General features: G+C 51.9%; 1 protein-coding gene across 7 annotated transcripts in view; it reads left to right on the forward strand.

Annotated features, from left to right (window-relative positions):
- Nucleotides 1–18,741, forward strand: part of PACSIN2 (protein kinase C and casein kinase substrate in neurons 2) — a 73,682-nt gene that overhangs the window by 35,521 nt on the left and 19,420 nt on the right. For all 7 annotated transcript variants that reach the window (XM_038756030.1, XM_038756031.1, XM_038756029.1 and 4 more), the window contains exon 2: nt 15,321–15,445. In XM_038756030.1, the coding sequence (XP_038611958.1) occupies nt 15,386–15,445 (60 nt within the window). In that variant the 5' untranslated portion in view covers nt 15,321–15,385. The remainder of the gene's footprint in view (nt 1–15,320; nt 15,446–18,741) is intronic.

An 18,741-nucleotide genomic window follows, 5' to 3' on the forward strand; every position in this document is an offset into this window, starting at 1 on the left:
CCTCAAGTTGTGAGTCTAAATTCAGTTATGAACAAGGAATGCCTTTTACTTTCAGGTGGAGATTAGTCGTCTTCACTGAATTGAGCCACAATTTCTTTTCACCTTGGGCTGGGACTGCAACTCCTGAACACTGTGAGAGGGAGCAGAAGGTGACAGCAGGAGCAGCAGCAGAGAAGGAGACAACGAGGGGGGAAAGAGAGAAAAACATGGCAGAGTCTGGGAATAATGGTTTGGGCCTGAAGTCCAGTGGGAGAACTTGTTCTGGGCCCCTAGTACTGTGCCTGCTGAGGAGGAGGAGAAGGAAGAAGGGGACAATTCCCTCAGCCAGCCCTGCCCTAGAGTCAGGGACCCCCACCCCCCGGGATTCCAGCAGAACTCTGGGGAGGATGTAGGTGACATGAAGAACCAGGGAGAGGGGAAACTGAAGTGGGAGGGGGACAATCACAGAGAGAGAGCGATCACCAACTTGGTTCTCTCTCCCTGAGGTCACTGTAGGAGGAACTGACCGTCCACTGGGGCCGGCCTGATTTAGCATCGACCCTGGGAAAAGCTTCCTGAGATGGCCCATGCAGGGGACAGGGTGGAAGGAGGGGGGTAGCCGGCTATTGTCTGGTTTGAAGGGTTCTGGGGGGAGGTTGAAGTGAAGACTGGGGGACCTCCGCTCTCTCCCCAAAGCTCAAATTAGTGTTCCAGTTTGGGGAGGCCAGGGCATGTCCCACGTGGGCATTTGGGGTCTGACCCCTGAAAGTTGGAGGAAGCAATGAGAGTGAAGCAAGCTAATACTCACTAGGATCATGTAGCATGGTAGTAAGAGAGAAGGTGATTGGTCTAAACCCATGGAGTTCAAGGGAGAAAGTCATTTTCAATAGGGCCCTGGCACCTCCACTGACAGGTTTATGGTGGAATCTGGCCTCCTTCTAGGGCTGGCCCTGCGCTGTGCCACCCCTCCCACCCTGAGGGAGGCCCTGGATCAGGACTACCGTCGTGATTGCTGGACAAGTGTGGGCTACCAATGCAGGAAACCAGCTGCAATGCCCCACTTCCTGTTACAAGTCTGAAGCTTCATCCGTAGCCTGCCAGTAGCAACAGCAAGAAGCGTCATTACTGATTGCCCTCTGGGGGCCCTCAGCTTGGCACTTGGCAAGGACAAGTCAGAGAGACGATGTGATCCCTGCCCTCAAGGAGGCTGATTCAATCTGTTGAGGCACACTGAGAATGGGAAAGGGAAGGATCTTTGAGGCTCCATCAAGACCAGCTTGTCTTCCGGGGAGTTTTGGACACCTGGCTACTCAGTAAATGCCATGGTTATTAGTGATGGTGATGATGATTTCCCTGGCACAAGGCATCCTACCTGGATTCGGGGAATGAGCCCCTGCCCTTCCAGCCTGCATTACGCCACGTTCATTTGTGCTGCAAGACCACAACGTCACTTGGAAAGGCACCGGGAAAGGCACTTGGAAAGGCACCAGCAAAAAAGTTGATTCGCTCCACGGAAGCGAGCCTGGAGCCCGAATCTCCTGATTCCCGCCCCTGGTGGGTTTACTGTCCTGGGACTCGCTCGCTGTACCTGTGGAGTTTGAGGGCCAGTCCCGGGCCTGGCTGGCTTTCTACCCCTGGCTCCCTTCCCCCACAACAGCAGAGGAGCAGATGGGCCCCCGGGCGGCAGGTGGCTGGCGTGGGCACAGGCATCTAGGGTGCCAGCTCCCCCTTGCTAGTTTCCCTTTGCTCTCCTGCCTCATTGCCTGCTGCTTTGGGAGTGGCAAAGGAAAGACCCTTGAAGTCCCAGAGGGGAGATCATGGCCCAGCCCCCACTTCAGCCCCCAACCTGAGCATGCACTCACTCCTCACCCTCCTTCAGGGTTAGGGTTAGAGGTTAGTGGGGGTGGGGGTGGCTTCCCTTCATTCCCTGATGTTTGGAATAATAATAATAATGGTAGTATTTGTTAAGCGCTTCTTTTGTGCCAAGCAAGCACTGTCCTAAGTGCTGAGGTAGATTCAAGGTAATCAGGTCAGTCAGTCAGTGGGACAGGTCAGGTCAGCCCCTGTCCCACATGGGGCTCACTGTCTTAATCTCCATTTTGCAGATGAGGTAACTGAGGAACAAAGAAATTGTGACCTGCCCAAGGTCACACAGCAGACATGTGGCAGAGCTGGGATTAGAACCCACATCCTCTGATTCTCAGGCCCGTACTCGGTACACAAGACCACTCTGCATCTTACATGCTTATATTATTTTCGGTGGCCAACAGGAACTTTAGAAGGGAAACACAGTCCAGTACCCTGGACTGTTTGGGAAGGCTAATGGGGTGGCAGTTGGCGCTTCCTCCAGTGAGTTGGGCTTGATGCGGCACAGATCGCCCTGGTACCAATCAGTGTCTTTTTTTATGGTATTGGTTAAGTGCTTACTTATTGCTGGGTACCGTACTAAGCGCTGGGGTAGGTACAGGATCATCAGGTTGGAGAAGCAGCGTGGCTCAGTGGAAAGAGCACGGGCTTGGGAGTCAGAGGTCGTGGGTTCAAATCCTGGCTCCGCCACTAGTCAGCTGTGTGACTTCGGGCAAGTCACTTAACTTCTCTGTGCCTGTTACCTCATCAGAAAAATGGGGATTAAGACTGTGAGCCCCTCGTGGGACAACCTGATCACCTTGTATCTTCCCCAGCGCTTAGAATAGTACTTTGTACATAGTAAGTGCTTAACAAATGCAATTATTATTATTATTATTATTATTAAACACAGTCTTTGTCCCACCCGGGGCGCACAACTTTAATTCCCATTTTGCAGATGAGGTGACTGAGGCACAGAGAAGTAAACTGGTTTGGCTATGGTTACACAGCAGACAGGTGGCAGAGCTGGGATTAGATCCCAGGTCCTTCTGACTCCCAGGCTTGTGCTCTTTCCACTAGTCCACACTGTTCCTTCGGCCAGTGTTTTGCTGCCGAGTGGCCTGGGACTCTCTCCCCACCCTATCTGAGATAAGTGCAAGCTTTCAGGGGATTGGACACACCCAGGAAGTGGGAGCGGGACTCCCACTCATCTTTCTCCTCCACCTGGAGGGTGCCCAGCTCTGTAACAGCCCGAGAGAACGAGGCCAAAAACGAGGCCAGTACGTCTTCTGCCCTGGGAGGGAGCACCCTGCACCACTTGGAGCTCTGTTGAGAACCACGTGACACATTCATCAGTGGTCGTGGGTTCAAATCCCAACTCTGTCAATTGTCAGCTGTGTGATTTTGGGCAAGTCACTTAACTTCTCTGTGCCTGTTACCTCATCTGTAAAATGGGGATGAAGACTGTGAGCCCCACATGGGACAACTGATTACCTTGTATCTCCGCCAGTGCTTAGAATAGTGCTTTGCAAATAGTAAGCGCTTAACAAATGCCATCATTATTATAATTATTCTCATTTCCTGCCAGGGCCTCTGATGATCCTGGTAACATCCACATCCCTCCTCTCCTTTCTCCGTCTTGCATTCTCCTTGCACGGTGAGCGCTGCGGTGACCCAGGGTCTATGTCTGAGCTGACTGCCCTATGTCTGCCTCAGTGCTCAATCAATCAGTCACTCATATTTATTGAACGCTTACTGTGTGCAGAGCCCTGTACTAAGTGCTTGGGAGAGTGCAGTATAACAGTTGGTAGACACATTTCTGTAGACTGTAAGCTCATTGTGGGCAGGGAATGTGCCTGTGTATTGTTATATTGTACTCTCCCCAGTGTTTAGTAGCGTACTGAGTAGTGAACACTCAGTAACTACAATTGGCTGATTGTGCACAATTGGCTTACTATATAGAAGGGAAGACAAGACGTTAATAGAAATAAATAAATTACAGATATGGCCATAAGGGCTGTGGGATTGGGCGGAGGATGGGGGGGGGGGCGGTGAATGAAGGGAGCAAATCTAAGTGCAAGGGCAATGCAGAAGGGAATGGGAGAGGCATCTAGTAAGCACTTAAATGCCATCATCGTCATCATCATTTTTAGTATTATTACTACTGGATTTAAATCTTGGGCCTCTCTACTACCTCCTCTTGAGGCCTGTGAGGCTTTGGCTCCGTGCCATGACACTGTGTAGTTGAGGTGGGCAGTGGGGAGGGAATAGGGATTCTGTGTCCACCCTTGAGTCCAAACACACGCTTGCGCTGGTTAAACCCCACTGTCGACCCACCCGCGACAATGTTCAGCTGCTCTCGAGGACTGGCCTCTGGGTGGATGTCCTCTGACTCCCAGGCCTGTGCTCATTCCAGTAGGCCATGCTGCTTCTCAATTGTGTTTTTTGGTAAGCGTTTACTATGTGCCAAGCACTGTACTAAGCACTGGGATAGATACAGGATCATCAGGTCCCACATGGGGCTCACAGTCTAAGCAGGAGAGGAAACAGGTGTAAAATCCCCATTTTGCAGGTGAGGGAACTGAGGCCCAGAGATATGAAGTGGTTTGTCCAAGGTCACACAGCAGGTAAGTGGTGAAGCCAGGATTAGTAACCAGGTCCTCCAACTCCCAGGCCCTTTCTACTAGGTTACGCTGCTTGGGAGAGAACAAGAACAATAACAATAGACACAATCCTTGTTCTCCACGAGTATACAGTTTACTGTGTACCGAGCACTGTACTGAGTGCTTGGGGGAATACCAGAGTTAGTAAGCATGATCCTTGCCCTCAAGAAGCTTCCAAACAAGGAAGCCAAGCGGTAAAATGATTTACAGACAGGGGAAAGTTTCAGTGTTTCCCTGTTTCAGCGGTCAGGCCGAGGATGGGTCAGCACAGGGTGTCCTGTGAATATCTGCTTTTTCCATCAATCAGTCAGTGGCATTTATTAAGCACTTATTGCATGCAGAGCACTGTACTAGGTGCTTGAGAGTTGGTAGAAATGTTCCCTGCCCATAAGGAGCTTACAGTCTAGAGGGGGAGACCTGTACCAGGTCTCTGGTGCTGCTGTGACTGAGACTGCTGTGCTGCTGCTGGTGCTGCTGGTGCTGCTGTGCTGAGACTGCTGTGACACTAAGCCTATGAATAAGGAAGCACCTTGCATGTGTGGAGTTGTCTGCTTGCAAATGAGGCCAGACCCGTTTCTAGCCCTGGGCAGTGTTCAAGTGCTTTAGCCCGGGGTCTGGCTGGACTCCAACATCTACCTTGGTCAGGGTTCTCCCACACCGGGCACTGGTCAGCCAGTTGGTGTAGACGGAGCGATGATGGTGGTTGTGACCAGGCACTGTTTCAACAGGCATTCATCTTCACTATTTAGACGGGACTAGCCAATGGGACTTTTGCATTTAACCAATAATAATACATAGAGTTATGGTATTTGTTAAGCGCTTAATATGGGTCAAGCACTCTTCTAAGCGTTGGGGTTGGACACAGTCCCTGTCCCACATGGGGCTCAGATGGGCCACAGGAAAGTGAAATGATTTGTTCAAGGTCATACAGCAGACAAATGGCAGAATGAGATTAGAACCCAGGTCATTCTGACTCCCAGGCTCGTGCTCTGTCTACTAGGCTTTGATCATGTTTATAAACTAGTCAAGCAAAATCGGTTTCACCTCTCAGAGGGCACACTGCAGTGATCTTATTGTCTTTGTGTCCTGAGGAAACAGTAACGGGAACCACAGGAGCTTCGTTTATCAGGATCACAGGTAATTCTTTGTTGAAAGTAGCCACGGTGTAGCCAGTACTCTCCCTGGGTCTCACTCTAGCATGAGCCCGTGTGGGATTGGCCACTACATTTCTAGTGCATAGGACTAAGCCAGTGGGAGCCTCCTTATGAGTCCTGCTGTGAGCTGTGTAGTTCCCTCCCGGGCCTTTCACATGGTGCCCTGAACTGCCTTGGTCCACGCCCCAAATTGCTCTTGACAGCAGCAGTCTTTGTGCCCTGTTTACAGGGTGCTGTAAGCGTGCATTTCCCCACCCCCTTATGAGTGTTGATGTTCTTTGTCATTGTAGTTAGTTGCATTTGACCGTTCGGGTAAAAGAAGGGTGCCCCGAGTTGCTGCCACCCCTGAGCCTCTCTCACCCTGAGAGTGTGCATTGCCCTTCAGTCCCCTCCCCACAGCCCCTGCCACTGCAGCCTTCCAGGTGGTCAGTAGTAAGAATCCTCTTCCTCAGAGAGCCTATTATTCCCTTCCCACCTTCTTTGCTGCAGCTGTCAACTCAAAACTCACATCATTAGTAGGAGTAGTAGTAGTAGTTGTGGTGGTGGTGACTATTGAGGCCACTGGACTAAGCACCTGGAAAGTACAAACCAAGCAAGTGATCCATTTTCTACCAACCACGTGCTAGCCTCCTTATCTCCTAGCTGCCCTGTCCTCTTGCCCACGCCCCCCCCCAAAAAAAACAAAAAACAAAATAAAAGCCTCTTCCTACCCTGCCCATCCCAGTCGAAAGGATCATCTTCCCACCATCCTCTCTATCCCAGAGGCTTGTGACTTTGACTTCCTTCTGTCATTTAGTTTCCTCAATCTGTCAGGATCCAGGGATCCTGCTCCTCCATCCTCTTTGCCCCAGTCTGCCTCTTCCTCTCCACCGTAATGGCCACCACCTAGTCTGAACCCTCTGTCTGGATTCCCTGGATAGCTCCCTTCCTGGTCTTCCTGCCTTCAGCCTCGCCCCTATTCTGTCCATTCTGCCTCCAGCTGTCATCCAGAATATATTCCATCACCAAATAACGTCGCTTCTTCTTCAAAGCTGTTGAAAGCCACCCTTTCGAGGAAGTTTTTCCAGGCCCTGGCCTCGTTGTTTCTGCAACTACTTTTACACACGGTGGTTTACAACGGGAATCATGTCTGCTCTTTTGCTCACTAAAGTTGTTCCACCTGATATTGACCCCTTTTATTCTGTGTATGTCTGCGTACAGTGGTTTGTGTGTAGGCAGTGCTGATGGAGATGGAAGAAGGAAAAGTGTATGGCCTGAGTATGCCCATTATTGTGAGCTCCAAAGGGCGGAGCCTCTGTGTCTTGGTGTAGTTGGACTCTGGGAGGTGCTCAGGGCGGCACCCAGCACAGGAAGTGCCCAGGACATGCCACCGGTGGGTGGGATTGGATCCAAACCTTCCCTTCCCTTCCCTTCCCGCCCTGGGAATGTTGGTCTGTTGGCAGCTGCCCTTCCTCCTACCCACACAAACACACCAGCTGCTTTGCCTTGGGAGCAGCCTGTTGGCTTCGCAAGCCATTGCCCTGCCAGAGGGCTGACCCCTTGACCTTCCTATCACTGGACGGAGGTTGTCTCGGGAGTGGGGTTAGTGATTGTAGACACCAAGCCCTTGGTTGTGCCCTGGACTCCTGGCTTTAGGCCAGGACCCACCTTGTCCATCTTAGCGAGCCAAAGGCCAGGGCAGATTCAAGCGGTACTCTGGGGAGTTGCCCCACACTTCTGTAATGGGGCCGGTGGCATCACCTTCTTCAGAGTGGCTGATTCGGGCCCAACCAGCCCTGACCCAGAGAGATCGCTGCCCACTCTCTTCTGGGGTCCATTGGTGTGCTGCCCGCCAGCTGCAGGATGGGAAGCCCCCTGACCACCAGTTCTGTACCATTCTTCTGGGCGTTTGATGTCGGTCCCCCTGTCCCCCGCCCCTCCTCCTCCTCCTCTCCTCCTCTGACTGTTTCTTACTGTTCTAGTGTGAGAGCTGTGCCACCTTTGACCCCACTCTTGTTTCTATTTTGAAGTCAGAGCAGGGCACCGGTTTGGGGCCCTCCAGTCTCACCCTTAGGTTAAGCTGCCATGTCAGAGTTCCAGCAGGGTTCCTCCTGAATGTCGCCTTTGTTACCCACAAATGAGGAATTGTGCACTGGAAAATGGGGAATCATCTCCTAGCACGCCTCTGATCTCCTTGCCCCTCACCCTGGAGCTCTCAACTTGGGTTGGTCGCACGCCGGGTGGAGGCTTGGGTGGCCACCTGGCTCACAGTGGCCATCCTGGGTAGTGTGAATGGGGAGTGTCTCTCAGCGGGTCACCCTGGATAGGGCTTTCCTCCCTCTTCCCCTTGGGGCTTCTCATGGGCGTTTGTCTTATTCAGCTGTGAATTGGGCGCTGCCACTCTGATCTCAGGCATGGAGTTGGCCTTGTTGGCCCTCTCTGCAGTGACAGTCTCTGTTGATACCCCAGGAGCCTCAGCCAGAGTCAGGTTGAGACCAGAGCCCCTAGCCCCTACTCTGTCCCCTCAGCTCCTCCCCTCCCAGAGTCCAGCTCACTTAGCAAAGTGAGGGCACATCTTTCTATGGTGACGAACTGCTGGTTGCCGGGGTTCTGTTCCATTCAGAAACATGCCCAGCCTTTGGGTAGACTTGGGAATGGAGGCCAGACAGTCAGTTCCATTTTGGAATGAGAATCTGCAGGGGGATGCTGGCTCCGAGCCAGTTCCCAGCCCCACCACGTTTTGCCCCTAGGCAAAGCTTCCTGCCTCTGATAGTGCTTGTTGGGCCTGGGTGAGGGATCCAGGGAGAGAGGAGAGCCTGTTTTGGGGGCCTGGGGTGGGTGGGAGGTGTTCTGTGCGATGGGTTTGAGGGAAGGTTGCAGCTGATCCTCCTCCCCTGTCCCATCATCATCATCAATCATATTTGTTGAGCGGTTACTGTGTGCAGAGCACTGTACTAAGCGCTTGGGAACTCCCATCTTCTGAACTCTCCCTGACCGGGCTGCTCCAGAAGCTGCAGGGTTTAAAGGCCTCCGCGGGTACCCCGGGCACTGCCACTTCCTGCTGCGGGATGGGGGAGGGGGAGTGAAAGGTGGTGAGGAGACCCTATAAAGTAGGCAGATCTGGCCCTTGACAGTAACCATCAGTGTTTTAGCCCCACTCGGTCCTGCCCCCAGGAGAGTTCCCTTGGCCCCTGGTGTGGGCCGAAGTCCTGGAGGGCAGCCAGTGCTGGGGACGTGCTGGCCTGGGCTGGATTCGACAGGAACTGGCAGGGACCGGAGGGCCTCGTTGGAGCCTTTGGGATCAGGCCACCCTGCTCTCAACCGTTTGGACTGTTGGTTTAATATTGAGTATGCCAAATTCTGGCTGGCAGGACGGGGCCTCCTGGTGGGAAGGCTAGTCAAGCCTCAATCTGGTCACAGGGCCATCAGGCCCCAGAGCCCAGGGGGAGCAGTCGGTTTTTAATAATAATAATTGTGGCATTTGTTAAGCACTGCTTGGGAAGCACAAGTCGGCAACACATAGAGACGGTCCCTACCCAACAGTGGGCTCACAGTCTAGAACACTTACTATATGCTAAGCACTGTAGTAAGCCCTGGTGTAGATACAAGATCATCAGGTCCCCCATGGGGCTCAGTGTGTTAAGTAGGAGGGAAAACAGGTATTGAATCCCCATTTTGCAGATAAGGTAACTGAGGCCCATAGAAGTGAAATGACTTGCCCGAGGTCACACAGCAGGCAAGTGGCAGAGATGGAATTAAAACCCTGCCCCATGCTCTTTCCACTAGGCCATGTGCCACCCCTCCCCAGCACATTCCAGCCTCTGTGCGCTGAGGCCCTGAGGGCACCAAGCAGGTAAATTCTAAATGTGCAGATTGGGGTTCCTGTAGCTGAATTTTGTTCCGCTAAGTGAGCATGAGCTCAATGAATAGCTATGAAAACCTCGGACTTCCCTACTTTCCGGTTTCCTTTCTGGAAAGCTGCCTTTGGAGAGATAAATCCCTTCCATAAAGACAAGGTTCTGTGCTGGAGAGCCTCCAGCTCCATCCTGCACTGGCAGCAGTGGTGACAGCTGTGGCAGTAGTGGAGGTGGGAGTTACGGCAGTGGTAGCGGGATTGACTGTGGCATTAGTGGCAGTTAATAATAATAAGGATGGCATTTATTAAGTGCTTACTATGTGCAAAGCACTGTTCTAAGCGCTGGGGAGGTAACAAGGCAATCAGATTGTCCCACAGTGGGCTAACAGTCTTAATTCCCATTTTACAGGTGAGGTAACTGAAGCACAGAGAAGTTAAGTGACTTGCCCAAAGTCACACAGCTGACAATTGGCAGTGCCGGGATTTGAACCCATGACCTCTGACTCCAAAGCCCCTGCTCTTTCCACTGAGCCACACTGCTTCTAGGTTCTCTTTTTTCATTGCTGAATTTACTTGGTTTAAGTCCTTGGTCACAGTCCCCTTCTCGGGCACTGTTCTTGTGTGAATAGGATCTCAATAGAACAGCCGTGCTCATGCCGTTTCCTGTCCCATCCCTGCTCCACCCCTCCCAACCTACAATGCCATTCCTGAAGCATAAAGGTCTCCTTTCCAAAGTCCTGCCTTCCTGCCGGCCTTCCCGCGGGCTTGTCATCATCATCCAGGCAGTAGTTGCACTGGCCAAAAACAAAAGTAGCAGAATCTCAAAGCTTCTTTGTCCTTTTCTGTCCTACCCCCACTTATTCAACAGGGAAAGACCCCAAAGCCAAGAGTGCCAAAGGGCCCGTTGTTCTAGTGATCCTCCTGGAGGGGACAGGGTGACTCATCGCCACTTCATGTTGGTCTTTTAGTATCCGGTTTATTTTTAATCATCTGTGCAACTGGAGGTTCTTCCGTGGTTGCTGTTGCCATGACTCCATAATATTTCTACAAATCCGCTTGTTCATCCTTTCGCACGGCCCACGAGGCAGGGAATGTTAGGCTGCAGACGTTTTTCTGACTCTGCTCTCGTGAGATGTGTGTGTGTGGGGTGTGTGTGTGTGTGTGTGTGTGTGAGAGAGAGAGAGAGAGAGAGAGAGAGAGAAAGAGGGAAAGAGAGATGGAGAATGTGTGTGTATGTGTGTGTTTACATGCATGGAGGATAGGAGTGAGTGGGAGGGAAGGTGGGGTTGAAAGAAGACAGATTTGACCAGTGGAATTCCATGCAGGACCCCTCCCCTCCACCGAGGGAAGGTGGGGTTGAAAGAAGACAGAATTGACCAGTGGAATTCCATCCCCCTCCTCACCCCCCAGCAGAAGTTCCATGCTAACTTTTCCCATCTGCTCTCAAGAGTGGGGGGCAGGGTGCCATTTGCCCACCTTCCAACTCCATCAGGGGGTTGCTCTTGAAGGAATCCAATGCCTCTCTCAAGATTTGAGCCTGTCGGCATTTATTAGAGCCTTTTGGCAAACAAGGAATCCCTCCCTTCTCCCTTTTCTACTTTCCTCCCACATGTACCTCATCTCCACATCCTCTCCCACATCTTTAGTTCTTGCTCGAGTTGGCCAGAAGTATACTGGGGAGAGAGCATGGCCTAGTGTGCAAAGCTCTGAATTCTAATCCCCTCTCTGCCCTTGGACCACAGGGGGACCGAGAGCAAGTCACAAGTTCTCTGGGCCTCAGTTTTCTCATCTGTAGAATGGGGATAAAATGTGTTCTCCTTCCCTCTTAGACCTTGAACCTCGGGTTGGTCAGGGACTCTGTCCAGTCTATATAGGCCGCATCTATCCCAGAGCTTAATACAGGACTTGGTAGTTAATACCTTCATCGTCTTCCTGATTATTGGTGCCAGCTGGGATGTGACTCCCAATGACTTTGTGCCTTCAGATCATGGTGACACAATCCTTAAGGTGGAAGGGTAGCTTTCTTTCGCTTTTGAGTATCTTCCCATCTGAGATTCCCTCCTGAACCCCTTCCAGGGTTCATTCCCCATATGGAAGTTCCTCAGGAGACCTAGCCTAAATCCCTCCTGCTGCAATTTCCGGCCTTTTCCCATGTTTTGGCCTCAGGGGTAGGGTGGGTTCCCGGTTGCCAGAAATCATCCTTCAAAAGCAGGAAGGCCATTATTGTTCAGACTTGGGGGCACACAGCCAATCCATTGTTTTCTTCTTACAAGTGAAAGTTTTCATCCAGTGGTGGCTCTGGGAAGAGGTGACCATATGGCAGCTTTCTCAGAGGATGCTGAGAGGGGAGTTTAAATCTCATACAGCAATTAATTCATTTCCCTGCGGGCCTCAAAGCATGCTTTAAAGGGTTCAGTACTTCAGTTTAATCAGGGTTATTTGGTAATTTATAAGGTCGCTAGGGGCAAATTTGATTTAGACATTTTTCCTCTTGACCCGAACTGTGGAGAAGAATACGTTTTAAGATGGCAAAATTAACTGTGGGAGCACAGGGGAGCCAGGGCTGAGGTTGGGTTTTGGCAATGCCCTCTGAATTCTGTTCATTAGGCCCCATTCCAGGAAGTTGGTCCAGTGCCTCGTACAAAGTAAGCACTCAGTAAATACCATTGATTGATTGAAGATTCTGGGAGCAAATGCCCCGGCGGGGTCGGTGTTGGGGACCTGGTCGCTTAGGGAGAGCATCCTGGTTGACGGCCCCGCTGAACCATAGCTCCCCTTGGCCCAGGTGAGACTCTCAGTCTAGCCAGAGGAGCCGAGAATGCTCAGCCTAAATTGAGACTGGTCGGGTGCAGGATCAGTGGTCTTGGGCAGCAGTGGTCAGGTCATCATGGAGTGGGGTGGGATGTTGGGAGGGTCAGGCCTGGCCCTGGGGGGCATTCCGCCCAAGGACATAGGATTCGATCAGCTTGGCCCCCGACAACCCACACTTTACTTCAGTGATCTCCTACTATGAGCCAGTCTGCACACTTCAGTACTGTAGAGCCAGCTCACTCACTGTGCCTTGATCTCATCTTTCTGGCCTCTGACCTCTTTCCCACGTCCTCCCCCTAGCCAGAACTCCCTCCCACTCCGTATATTCTAGACCACCACTCTCCCCACCTCCAAAGCCTTATTAAGGTCACAGTTCCTCGAAGAGGCTTTCCCCACTAGAGCTCTCTTTTCCCTGACTCCCTCTCCCTGCTGCATCGCCTTTGCACTTGGATCTGTACCATTATCTGTATTTTTAAGCATTTGCTCTTCACCCCACCCTCATCCCACCAGCACTTAGGTACATATCCATAATTTATATATTCATATTAATGTCTGTCTCCCTCTCTAGCCTGAAAGCTTCCTGTGGGCAAGGAACGTGTCTGCCACCTCTGCTATATTGTACCCTCCCAAGCACTGAGTACTGAGCTGAGTACACACACAGTAGGCACTCAGTAAATACCATTGATTGAAACACCAGCGCAGGTCGTGGCCACCTGCCGTTAGAAATATTTTTGCAAGGATTGCTCTGATTTTCATGATTTCCCTGGTTCCCATGGCAGGCACCTCACCTGGCCTGTGGATGACGGTCCCTCTCGGAGTGCTCTGCCACTTGTGTGTGTGAGACCGTTACTGCCGCTCCCTCTACAGAGGAAGCACTGGTTGTCGGGAAGAGAACTGATTGAGGCTGATGCTAAGCAATAACGAAGTGCTCTCTGTAGGGTTGATTGGTTTTGATATCTGTTCTTCCTCGGTCTTAGAATGCCAACCCTACTGGGGCAAAGGTTGTATATGAATTGATTGTATTGTTTCTACCCTAGCATTTAGTACAGTACAGTGCTTGGCACATAGTAAGTACTTAGTAATTGCCATTTTTGTTGCTGTTATTATTATTGTTATTATCTGTGGCACAGGGAGACCAAAGCTCTTCCCCACTCCTGGCCAGCGAGCCCGGCTGCCAATGACTCAGGCTTACCAGTGCCCCATCAGTGGGTGCAGGTGGCCAGCCGTCTCTGTCTCTCTTGCAGGGGGCTGGTGGTTCCCCACGGCGGTGGTGGTGGCCCAGAGCTGGCCCAGAGTGGGAGGTGGCACCGAGGAGGTGGATGGTAGCTGCTGTGGACATGTTTACTCTTCCTTGAGGGGCATCCAATCCAGAGGAACACTGAGCCTGGGGCCCCAAGCCATCAAGGAGTAATTGGGCTTTCAGGGAAGGACTGATGGTTTCAAGGCCCTCCTGAATTTTGATCAGGCTAAGCAGTGCAGACAGAACGATTGCGGCCCTGGGGATTGTCTGCTGGAAATTCCGTTGTCGTGCCGTCGGGATCCCTTTGGAAAACGTCCCCCAGGAGTTCCGTCTTGTGCCAGTGTCAGCGGACTCGGCCTGGCACCTGCACCTCCCTTAGCCATGACTGAGCAGAGGTGGGGATGGTGAGTCCAGGCATTGGCTTTCTGGCCTGGAATCTAGCTGGTAGGAAGCAGTGCCATTCTTGCAGTCATGAAGTGGTGGTTATTTTTCCCCCTTGGAGATATGTAGCAAAACTTGGCTCTCAAGCAGCAACAGTGGGCCTTTCCTTTCCCTTACAACTCACATGAACCCCTCGGGCAAGCAGTCACTTTTTTTTTCTTAAATTGCAACATTTATTAATTGATAAGTAGTGGGTTACGGACTCCTACCTGTTTTATTATAAAAAATCAATCAAATGTTTTATTGAGCACATGATGTTGGTAGAGTACTGTGCTTGGAGCTCAGGGGAGTCTGAGTTAGTAGACACAATCCCTTGTCCTCAAGGAGCTTGCAATCTAGTGGAGAAAGTAAACACAGAATAACTTAGGAAAAAGAATTGGTAGATGACTAAATGCTGCCAATTCTTTTGTATTTTATTCTCCCAAGTGCTTAGTACAGTGCTCTGTATTTATTGCTCAATAAATACCATTGATTGATTGATCGATGAACTGTGTTTTGGAGGTTGATAGGTACAAGAAAGATGAGAATGAGATTCTGTGAGGAAGTTAGCTTGAGAGTAGTGGCAGGTGTGAGTTGTGGTGGAGTGGGAGAAGGGAGTTAGATTAAAAAGAGGGGGAGAGTTGGGGAGAACCTGAAAGCCAGTGGTCAGGAGTTTCTCCTCCAGGTGGCAGGGAAAAGGCAACCTTTGGAGAGTTTTGAGGTGAAGATTGATGGGCGCAGAATCATGTTGTACATGCATGATCTGGGCAGCAGGGTGAACTGTGGACTGGAGAAGGGAGAGGCTGGAGGCAGGGAGACCAGCGAGGAGGCTACTGATACAGAATTTAAACGGGGATATGGCAAGTATCTGGTCAATGCGGTAAGCTGTTTGGATGGTGAGACAGGGGCCGATCCGGGAAAGACTGTAGAGGAACAACCGATGAAATTTTGCTACAGGCTGAATGTGAGAGTTGAAAGAGAGCAAGGAGTCAAAGATCATGTCAAAGTTGCCTGCTTCGGAGATGGGGAAGGTGGTCCAAGGGATGGGAATGGTCGATGGAGGAGAGGATTTGGGAGGGAAGGCTACTGGGTTCAGTTCTGGATCCATTGAGCTCAAGGACTGGCAGGGTGTCGATGCGTGCATTGGCTAAAGGGCTGGACCTTGCAGCTTTTTTATCACCCATACCAGTGGCGGGAGTCAGTGGGGGGCAGAGGGAGAGGGAGGGGGTACCACCTGGGCCACCAAGAAGGAACCTCTCAGCAGGAGCTGAGCTGTCCTGCTGCTCAAGTCCCAGGTTAATCACCCAGCATGTGGTGTGTCGGCCTTGGTAGGTTGAAAAGTAACCCTGCTGTCCCTGTTTCTCTTTCTCCAGGTGTCTGAACCTAACTCGTCAGTCAGTGACTGAGCACCTTGGACTCCGCCTGGCCCTCGGGAGAAATGTCTGGCTCCTATGATGACGCCGTGGGCGTGGAAGTTTCCAGCGATAGCTTTTGGGAGGTACTGGGCACGTGAGACCTGTTTGCTTCTTCCCGACTGGGTATCTCCTTCTCTTGGGCTTTCCCGGAAGCGTCCCTTACGTTTTCAGAGTGATTGGTCGCCAGTCCAGGTTGACAGGGTCAGGCGGGGCCTTGGTGGCTGGCGGGGCTGGCCCAGGTCTTTAGGGGAAGGGCAAGCTGCAAAGCCTTCGGCTTCCGGGCTGCTCCTCATCTCGCCCATCTCACTGGGCTGGGTGGGGCGGCAAGTGATGTGTTGTTATGATTAGTATTAATAATAACAACAACAAACACCATTATCATTATTATTAAGTGCTTACTATGTGTCAAGCACCCTTCGATGTGCTGGGGAAGAGACAATATAATCAGGTCAGACACAGTCCCTGCCCCACACAAGGCGTACAGTCTAAGTAGGAGGGAGACCAAGTATCGATTCCCCATTTTCGATGAGGGACCTGAGGCACAGGGAAGATAATTGACTTGCCTGAGATCACACAGCAGGCACATGACAGAGCTGTCTCCCAGGGCTGGGCTCTTTCCACTAAGCTATGCTGCTGTTCTGCCCCAGCTGCAGAGCGAGCATCGGCTGGTTTTCCTCCCATTGGCTTGGTCCTCCTCCTTCCCTCACCGTCCAGCCCAGCCCAGCTCTGCCCTTGCCTCTGCTCTTCCTTCCATCTTCACGGGTTCCAGGGGAGCAGTGTGGGGAAACCCCTTTGGAGTGAATCCTACTCCTCCCCTGCCACTGATGTAGAACAGGTTTGTGTGCCCTTTCCATGCCCATCTCTTTGTGGTCTGCATAACTGGTCCCCTCCGGGATCCCCCACTTGGGGCCTTCGCTGTTCGCAGCCTTCCCTAACATGTCCAAGAACCAGGCAGGATTTGCAGGCCACAGTTTTGGAGGCAGATGAAATCATATGAATGAGCAAGAAAAGCAAAGCTAAAAAAATTCCTGTGAATTGTGGCTTTGGGCCGGCCCGCCGTGATCTTCGCCTGCAAAGCGGGCAGGATGTGCCCTCAGCTCATGGCTCATTTTCATCTGCCCTCTTCTAGATGTGTTTCCATACATTTTCCCGGTGCCTCTGTGCTTGAGGACAGTCAGAAGTTTAGGGGATGGGGTCAGAGTTCAACCCCCTCTTTTCTTATGAAAGTGGTGGCGCTTTGAGATGCCAGCTGCACTTTTATCACCACCTCGTACTGTGACTGTTGACGTGAGATCAGAGCAGGCCACCAGCTACTTTAGTTTGTTTTGGGTCCTCGTTTTGAGTGTGAGTTTCCTGAGCCAAGGGATGGAGGGGCCTCCAAGACTCAGTGTCCAGGTTGGACTTCCGGTGTCCAGGTGCAGGCCTCCGGTGCCCAGGTGTGTACCTTGTGCATTGTTTTGTCCTCCCCGAGAACTTAGACCAGTTCTCTGCACACAGTAAGCACTCAATAAATACCATAGATTGACTTATTGAGCTGTTGCTCTGCATCCCGTGGATGTTAGCTCAAACCTCCCCTGGCACTGAACTCCCACAAGAACCAGGCTCAGGGTGCCAAACCCACCTCTAACCTTCCCCGCAACCCACCGGCCACAACTAAACCTGAAGTGCCCGAAACAGTCCCGACACTGTTGGGGTGAGCCTACTCAGAGTCCTGGGCTCCCTTCTTTCCCTCCTGGCCCTCAGGAAAACAGCTGGTGAGATGTGGTTTTAAAATTGCAGCGGCCCAGTCTGTGGGAGAAAAATCTGCCTGCTAAATGTGCTGAATTTAAAGAACTTCACCGAGCCAAGAAACATAGAGAGAAGCCAGTGATCACCACCCCCCATCTGGGTGAAATCCAAGACTGGACAAATAGTTGGTCCACGCTTTGTGCACGGCCCATGGTGGTCGTCATGGCCAACCACTCGTATGAGTGAGGTCACGGCAGTGGGGTAGACACCTGTTCCCCAACAACAAGGGCACCGAGGCCACGTCCATCTTCGGGGCAGCAGGGCTGCTCTCGTGTGGCTGGGTAGGTGTGGTGACTGCCCGGCCTTCCCCAAGTCAGGCTGGGCTCACTTGCCACGGGGGCACCACCTCTGCTCACCTAGGGCCAGGGGAGCTTGAGCTTTCTTGCTCCCACCTTTTGTTCTGCCTCAGAGACAGAAGTGGCCTCCGTTGTGGGGGTATGCTGTGCCCCAGGGGCCCTATGAGGGCAGTGTGAGAAGCAGGAGGAGGTGTGGGAGACACACAGACACATCTGCACCCCCCGCCCCGCCAGGGCACTGGACCTTTGACTCTGAGGAGAAACCCCCTACGCTCAAGGAGACTTGGGCGGGCGCTGCCAGGCAGTGACTGACTCACTTCACCCCAGGGAGGTTTATGAGCCCAGAAACCCTATGATCAGCCAACTCTTTGGCCTTTCTTCTTCCACCACCTGGCCTCAGAGGCTCCTTTGCACAATGCGCTGGGAAATGCTAGGATTCTCCATCGGGAGATTTCACTAGGTCACACAAGCAAGTTGGAATCTGAGAGCACGTTGTGGGCAGGGAATGTATCTGTTCATTGTTGTATCATACTCTTCCAAGCGCTTAGAACAGTGCTGTGCACGCAATAAGCACTCAACAAATACAATTGAATGAATGAGTGGTCTTATAGAACTGGACCTCCTCCAGGCCTCCCGCCTCCCTGCTCCCAGCGGCTCGCCTGGGGAGTAGGAGACACTCAGGCCGCAGGCACTCCGGGGTGGTGCCTGGCTGACAGACAAACAGTCAGGCAGATGAACTGTGGACAAAGCTGAAGGCGCACATGTAAACCCCTGGCAGTGCAGCCTGTCTGGTTGGTCAGTTTGAATTGGCCTGGGCTGGGGTAAAAGGAGACACCCTCTGACCTTTAGAGCTGTTCACTAAATGGGCCCACCCTTTGGCCACTAGAGAAGGTTACTAAGTGGACACACCCTTTGACTTCTATAACCATGCACAAAGTGGGCACACCTTTTTAACTTCTAGAACCTTACATTCTAGTGCAGGTGACATCAGAGCTGACTCACACAGAGGCATTTTATTACATACTCAATAGCCGCCACCACCACCCCCCTCCTTCCACAAAATATGGTGTTTACCTCATTTTGCTGCAAGGCCCAGTGAAAGGAGCTCCAAGGCTGAGAGTCAGGAGACCCGAGTTCTATTCCTGGCTCCATTGCTTGTCTGCTTTAGACTGTCAACTTCCTGTGGGCAGGGAACACTTCCACCAACTCTGTTGCATTGCACTCTCCCGGGCACTTATTTGACAGTACTCTGCACACAGTAAGCACTCAATAAATTTGATTGGTTGAATAAGTGC

This window comes from Tachyglossus aculeatus, chromosome 14, assembly GCF_015852505.1.
Source record: "Tachyglossus aculeatus isolate mTacAcu1 chromosome 14, mTacAcu1.pri, whole genome shotgun sequence".
Taxonomy (NCBI): Eukaryota; Metazoa; Chordata; class Mammalia; order Monotremata; family Tachyglossidae; genus Tachyglossus; species Tachyglossus aculeatus.